Source organism: Parasteatoda tepidariorum, unplaced genomic scaffold, assembly GCF_043381705.1.
Source record: "Parasteatoda tepidariorum isolate YZ-2023 unplaced genomic scaffold, CAS_Ptep_4.0 HiC_scaffold_787, whole genome shotgun sequence".
Classification (NCBI taxonomy): Eukaryota; Metazoa; Arthropoda; class Arachnida; order Araneae; family Theridiidae; genus Parasteatoda; species Parasteatoda tepidariorum.
The window spans coordinates 9,427-17,100 of NW_027261911.1; the positions used below are offsets into that span (position 1 = coordinate 9,427).

At 39.1% G+C, this 7,674-nt stretch overlaps 4 protein-coding genes across 4 annotated transcripts; all 4 read right to left on the bottom strand.

The window, feature by feature from the left end:
• Positions 1–1,082: 1,082 nt before the first annotated feature.
• On the bottom strand, positions 1,083–2,531 carry LOC122272052 (uncharacterized). The gene has a single exon (XM_043055050.1). It carries the CDS (start codon positions 2,529–2,531, stop codon positions 1,083–1,085), a length of 1,449 nt encoding a protein of 482 aa, XP_042910984.1.
• Positions 2,532–3,060: 529 nt separating this feature from the next.
• On the bottom strand, positions 3,061–3,867 carry LOC139424903 (uncharacterized). The gene has a single exon (XM_071176993.1). It carries the CDS (start codon positions 3,865–3,867, stop codon positions 3,061–3,063), a length of 807 nt encoding a protein of 268 aa, XP_071033094.1.
• Positions 3,868–3,896: 29 nt separating this feature from the next.
• On the bottom strand, positions 3,897–4,700 carry LOC122272053 (uncharacterized). Its single transcript, XM_043055051.1, has one exon. It carries the CDS (start codon positions 4,698–4,700, stop codon positions 3,897–3,899), a length of 804 nt encoding a protein of 267 aa, XP_042910985.1.
• A 651-nt stretch (positions 4,701–5,351) lies between these two features.
• On the bottom strand, positions 5,352–6,218 carry LOC122272054 (uncharacterized). Its single transcript, XM_071176994.1, has one exon. The coding sequence runs from the start codon at positions 6,216–6,218 to the stop codon at positions 5,352–5,354; it is 867 nt and encodes a 288-aa protein (XP_071033095.1).
• Positions 6,219–7,674: the final 1,456 nt, after the last annotated feature.

Consider the following 7,674-nt stretch of genomic DNA (forward strand, 5'->3'; position numbering starts at 1 on the left):
TATAAAATATATATATATATATATATATATATATATTAGTCAAAGGATTTCAATCCTTATTATGATTCACCTTAGTAATGGCTCGGCATATTTCTATACATTTATTTTGCGGCTTTGAATAGTAAATTTAAAATTAAAATAGTCATAAATTTGCGGGCTCTAATGACCTAATTATAAGGCTTATATAATTATGGCTGTGATAATTATAAGGCTTATAAAAATATGTATATATGGGCCGTGATTAGATGGACACCCTGTATTTTATTTAAAAATGACTACTTCGCTTTTGTCTAAAGTGTTTTAAGTTAAATTTTCTTATAATTTCAGACCAGGAAAGTGGACAGGAAAAACATTGCTGAAGTTAAAGACGCTAACAGATACTATTTCATAGAATCTGCAGTAGCTCTCTTAGTGTCCTTAATCATTAATATATTTGTTCTCGCTGTATTTGCAGCAGGAATGAGCGGAAAAACAAACAATTACGTAGTAAGTATCCAAGCTGTTAAACACGTCACACTATTGTATCGTTGCCGTGGGTAAGCATCAGCAATATTACCTACGCGGAGAACAGCCTTTTTATATTTTTTTTTATATCTGTCGTTGAACAGCCGACCCAATTTTTGGGTTTACGACTACTAATGTTCAACTCCGTAGCCTTGCAATTTTGAACCAATGTTGTGTCCTTATATAAATAACAAGTTAGGAATCTTGAGACATCTTTATAAAAAAAAACTTTGTTTATTATTTTTCAACTACTCTCTCTAGTTACAGAATCGCTCGTAACCATGGCATCGTGAACAACGTTGCCACCGGAATTTGAGCCAGCACAAAAAACAATTAGATTATAACACCTCGTGACACACTCCCACCTTTGATTGTTCTTAATAATCAAACACAAATCTCTTAGACATTCAAAGGTAGAAGAAGCTACAACAGTTGACGTCTAACGAAACTTAAATTAACTGCAACGAGTTGGTTTTCATACAGCCCTACCACATTTAGTTTTCATTAAGTCTGTGCATCGTTCATCATCTCTAATCTCTCCAAATTCAGTTTCACCTTTGAGGCTATCAACTTTAGTTTTATCTGTTTAGTTTAGTTATTTTAGTTATATCTTTAGTTTTTTTGATCTTTACTTGTTTAAATGGTTCACGGTTAAATATTTCATTTGTGAAATCGAGTTCCAAAGGATGCAATCGTTGCACAGGACGAATTAGTTCGCCTTTTCCAGTTTTCAGTTTTACGACTCTAACCGAGTTGTCCTTCCCAGGAAAAACTTCAACTACTCGTCCCATTGGCCAGTCCAGTCTCCTTTTGTCACACTCGATGAGGACCACATCTCCAATTTGTATTCGCTTGATAGGTTTTTTATTTTCCTGCCTATGAATTAGCATACTGAGGTACTCTTCCCGAAATCTCTTCCGGAGATCCTCTCTCAATTTCTGTTGATATCTGCACCTTTTGGCCAGGTTGACGCTGTCTAAATTGTCCAAGTCAGGCACTCCCACCGTTTGAACGTCCTGAAGGAACATAGCTGGGGTTAGTGGTGTTAAGTCCTCTGGATCTTCAGATAAATAGTTGAGTGGCCTGGAGTTGATAACTGCTTCTGCATCACATAGAACGGTACTCAACTCTTCAAAATTTATGGATGCTTTTCCTAAAACTCTTCTCAGAAGGTTCTTCACCATTTGGACCATACGTTCCCAAAACCGACCCCACCAGGCGGCTTCAGGAGGGCTAAAGACCCATTGAATTCTCAAAATTGAACTCTCTTGAACTATTTTGCTCCAGTCGATAGAAGCCATTAAATTGACCGCTCCAACGAAATTTGTTCCATTGTCGCTATATATAGTTCGTGGTCTCCCACGTCTTGCTATAAATCTTCTTAATCCAAGCAAGAATCTATCAGTTGAGAGGCTCTGTATCAGCTCTAAATGGATAGCCCGATACACGGCGCAGGTAAATAATAATATCCAAACTTTATCTCCATTCTTCAAATAGAGTGGCCCTGCCAAGTCAACCCCTGTCACCTCGAAAACCAACGCGTCGCGAACCCTGTCTTTAGGAAGGGAGGCAGGCACGGTTTCTAATTTCTTGGAGGAATATCTCTTACATCGAATGCATCGTTTCAAGATCCTTTGAACAGTCTTCCGACCTCCGAGAACCCAAAATGTTTGTCGAAGATATGACAGGACAACTTGAGTTCCACTGTGGCAAGAAACCAGATGCTTTTCATAAATTAACTTTTCCACAAGTGGGTGATCAGACGGTAAAACTATGGGATATTTGAAGTTTTCTTCATCTTCCCTTCTGAAAATTTTTGTCTTTATTCTTATCAGATCGTCGGCATCACGGAAAGTGTTGAAGCCTTTCAATTTATTCTTCGTGACAGTGTCACCAAAACTTTCCTGCTGCACAATTTTTAGTAGTTTCTGCTCAGCCGAGTTTATATCGTCAACGGATAACTCTCCTCTTCTTCTACTACCTGGGTTTCTACAATTTGTGCAGAATCGAAGGATCCATGCTACCATTCGTACTATAGTTGAGTATTTTGAAAACCGCTTCAAATACCAAGTAGTCTCATAAGTATGAAGATTGGTTACAACTACGAGTTTCTCTCTCTCTCTCTTGAGACCTCATCTTCATCGGTTTGTTCTACTGAGTCGGGCCATTCCTCCTTTGACCCTTTAAGCCACTGTGGGGCCTCCCACCATTTAGACTCTTTAAGAGTTTGAACCGAGTATCCTCTTGAGAGGAGATCGGCTGGGTTACTGTGCCCAGGAACGCGTCTCCAAATTTCTCTTGAAGAGAGCTGAACTATTTCCTTTACTCTGTTGTTCACAAATGTACCCCAATTTTCGTTGTTCTTAATCCAATGGAGAACGGTTGTGGAATCCGACCAAAAGAATGCAGGTACATCTTCTAAACTCATAGCTTTCTGCATTGATTGTGCTAGTCGAGCGCCAATACTGCATGCCAGTAGCTCTAATCGAGGTATGGTTGTGAGTCGTATCGGCGCGACTCGTGACTTGGCCTGTAGTAGCTGTACATTCACACCCTTTATCCTTCTGATCTCAAATAAATTACGCAAGCGTAGCTCGACCCGCTAGCATCACAAAAGGTGTGCAAGCTGAAAGACTGTCGGTATCCTAAAGGAATCACACATAGGGGTATTCGTATGGTTTTCAATTTAGTCAAGTCGGACAGCCATTTGATAAATTTCTTTTCTGCTTCCTCAGGGAGTCGTTCATCCCAAGACAATTTTTTCTTCCAAGTTTCTTGCAGCAACAATTTAGGAATGATTGTCACAGGGCAAGTAAACCCTATAGGATCAAAAACCTTTTGAATGGGGGCCAACACATTTCTTCTGGTAAAGGATTCACAGCTGCTATTAAATTGATCAGAATCACAAAAAAGTGCGTCCTCATTTCGGTCCCAGAGAAGACCAAGTACTTGGGAAGGCTCCAATTCAGCGTCACTTGTCGTACTTTCCCAGCTTCTAAGTTCAAAGTTTCCAAGTTGCATTAATTCGGTTGCTCCGGTCACGAAATGAGAAAGTTCTCGAACGGTATCAACAGACGTGACGCAATTGTCCACATAAAAACTTTTCTCCAAAATTTCAGCAACGTCACGATATTTTTGAGGGCAATTGTGTAAAAGGTTGTTGATTACAGCGCCAAGTATAAATGGGCTACAATTCAGCCCAAAGACCAACCGTCTGTGTCTGTACATCTTCATCTTCTTTTTTTCATAATCACTCCACCAAAAAAATCTTAAAAAATCTCGATCTTCTGGATTTATAGATATCTGTAAAAAAGCTTTCTTTTTGTCTGAAATCACGCCAAGATTCTTTTCTCTAAATCTCATCAATATCGATGGAATGGTATCCAATACATTCAAACCCTGTCTAAACAGTCGTTGAGAGAAAATTTGCCCTTTTCTTTACTTGCGGTGTCAAATACTGGTCTTACTCTAGTTGTCAAATGTTCCTTAAAAACTCCTCTGTGAGGAAGATAATGACACCTCCCCTTCGGAACTTCATCAGGAACCACTTCTATTATTTGATCCCTTTCCCATTCTTGGAAAACTGACTCATAGGCTAAATATCTTCCTGAAGAAATTAACTTGGATGTGGTGGAAAGAAGTCTTTTTTCGGCAATGATTCGGTTATCCGGAAGATCAGCATTGTCTGTCCAGGGTAATTTAACCATATAGCGCCCATCAATATCAGTTGACAAGGTATCGTTGAAAAATTTCATCACTTCTTCTTCTTTTGGTGCCTTTTCAACAGGATCTTTGATTCCTAAAACTTCCATGTCCCAAAAGTGTTCTATTTTATCACTATGAATTAACATGGTGATACTCACAGAAGCATTAGTGCGTAATGGGTCGCAAGAATCATTGGTGGTTCTGCCCATAACAAGCCAGCCTAAATGAGTTTCACAGGCAATCAACCCACATTGAAGACGTTCCATGTTTCCAGTGAAAAGCTGTCCACAAAAGTCGGCACCAATTAACAGTTCTTTATCGTGAACCTTCTCCGTAATCAGCAATCCATATCTGTTTCTTATATAATTCCTTATTCCACGGTCCTCTTTTAAGTCTAGGAATTGTACCTCAAATAGACTGCTGATCAAAAACTTGTATGTCCAGAGAAAAATTTCTATTTTGTGGTTTAAGAGTGATTTGGTAAAGCCCATGATCTTTCACTTGCGTCGTAACGCCGCCAAACAATGATTGGGCTAAATTCTTCTTGTCGTAGGTTTAAGACCCATTTCTTTAACAGTTCTCTTCAATATGTGAGAATTCTGGGAGCCACTGTCAATAAGAGCTCGAACCAGTTTTCTTTTCCCATTGGCTTCAATATTTAATAAGAGAGTCTGCAGAAGAACTTCGTTAGCCTCTTTGGCGACCAACACCTTACTTGAATCTACCCTTTCCTTAGCTGTCAACTCCCCTTTGTTTACTGATAACTCGAAACACATAATTGCGTGATGCCGCTTGGAACACATCATACATTTGAGTTTTGCTTTGCACTCTTTAGCCCTATGGTTAGCCTTGAAACAAATATAACACGCTTTCTTATTGCTTAAGACTTCTTTCTTCTTATCCAAAGACCAACTTTCTGCAATGAAGCAATCTCTACTTTCATGAGTCTTGTCACAGAACACACAAAAGGGATGCCTCTGGGATATGTCACTAGAAACCAGAGTGCTGGCGGTGGGAATGACTTCGTCGATGTGTTGCTCTTTCTTAGACCTCAACCTTGTCCGAGCACCATCAAATCCATTTCTCGCCAGCTGCAAACGTTCTTCGCCTTCCATCTCGCGTTTCAAAAATGAAAGCAAGTTTTACAATTTGTTTCCAAAACTATCTGCCATTTCACCTGCTACGCCCGACTGTATTGGATTTCGCAGCCAAACTCTCATTAAATCTTCGGGAATGCAGGACTCCACCAATGGAAACAAAATCGCTTCATACTTCTCACTCGCCAATCCTAACGATTCCAACGATCTGAGATGTGACTCTAATTTGTCATACAAATTTGCAATATTTAAATTTCCCCTTTTTTCTGTAGCATTTTTTACAACAACAGTTAATAATTCACGGACATAATATTCTATTAGCAACTCGTCTCTCCCAAATCTACTTTTCAGCTCGTCGATTGCTTTTTTATAGTTTTCCGCTGTTGGCGGAAAACTTTCAATGACTTCTCGAGCTCGGCTACCGAGAGTTACGCATTGCAGTAAATACTGGAACTTGTCTTCTGGGGCCAACTCGCTATCAGTATGTATTCTTTGGAACTGACTCCAAAAACCAAGGTAATCTTTCAGATCTCCTCCAAAACGTAACAATTCAATCTTCGGAAGACGCATTCTTCGTTTTGTATTTGGCGATAAAGTGACGGAACTCGCCGCTCCATTCAACACAATTTGTTTACTGAAAAAAATTTCTCTTTCTGCTCTTGCCAAATCCATTTTTTGATCATATTCTTCAATCTTATTATATTCAGCTTCAAATTCAACGTCTGTTTTTATATCGTTCAAAATTAATTCGTCACATTCTTTCATTTTATTAGAAACTCTCTCTAAAGTAAAACACTGCTGTTTGACGTTTTTATTATCAGGCGTTTGTTTTTCTAATTCGTCAAATAAACTTCCTACGGTTTTGGTAAAAGTCATTCTAAGTGATTTACGTTTTCTGATTATGTCCTCCATTATACAAAAATTCAATGCTTTTCCTCTCACTATAAAATATTTCACTAACCTGTGTCAACTACGGATCACGTCGACGGGTCACCAAATGTTGTGTTCTTATATAAATAACAAGTTAGGAATCTTGAGACATCTTTATAAAAAAAAACTTTGTTTATTATTTTTCAACTACTCTCTCTAGTTACAGAATCGCTCGTAACCATAGCATCGTGAACAACGTTGCCACCGGAATTTGAGCCAGCACAAAAAACAATTAGATTATAACACCTCGTGACAACCAATCCAGAACACAAGGAAACTCCTGGATCAGTACCCCAGAGGTATTGATCTGTTATGGAAACATGGAGGACTTCACGACTCGACAGATTTAACGTGCATCAGTCTCCATTTACTACACGGGGAGTCTTCGGCCGGCTGGTATCGAACCCTCGAACTCTTTGACATGGGCCCAGTGCCCTACCAACCAGGCTATCCCGGCCCCCGGAGAACAGATTTTATTTTATATTTTATAACCATCGTTGAACAGCCGACCCAAATTCATGGGTTTACGACTACTTACGTTCAACTCCGTAGCCTTGTAATTTTGAACCAATCCAGAAGATTGGTTGAAGAAGGTATTGATTTGTTGTGGGAACATGGAGGACTTTGAGACTCGACAGATTTAACGTGCATCAGTCACCATTTACTACACGGGGAGTCTTCGGCCGGCGAGGATCGAAACCACGACCTCTTGGATATGGGCCCAGCGCCCTACCGACCAGGATTATTAGAATTTTCATTTTTTCTCCATTTTGACAAAATAATTACAATAATTACCAATAGCAAAAAGCAACTATCTGAACCAGTGATCGCCAAACCGTTTTTTAGCCAATAGTAGGTAGTGAAGACATCGCGTTAGCGCTGTTTTTCGAAGCTCTATCGCCAAGGAAAACAAAAAAAAAAGCCATAGTTTAAGAGTCTTACGTCATATTTTATAGTGAGAGGAAAAGCATTGAATTTTTGTATAATGGAGGACATAATCAGAAAACGTAAACCACTTAGAATGACTTTTACCAAAACCATAGGAAGTTTATTTGACGAATTAGAAAAACAAACGCCTGACAGTAAAAACATCAAACAGCAGTGTTTTACTTTAGATAGAGTTTTTAATAAAATGAAAGAATGTGACGAATTAATTTTGAACGATATAAAAACAGACGTTGAATTTGAAGCTGAGTATAATAAGATTGAAGAATATGATCAAAAAATGGATTTGGCAAGAGCAGAAAGTGAAATATTTTTCAGTAAACAAATTGTGTTGAAGGGAGCGGCGAGTTCCGTCACTTTATCGCCAAATACAAAACGCGAGGTGGAAGGCGAAGAACGTTTACAACTGGCGAGAAATGGATTTGATGGTGCTCGGACAAGGTTGAGGTCTAAGAAAGAGCAAAACATCGACGAAGTCATTCCCACCGCCAGC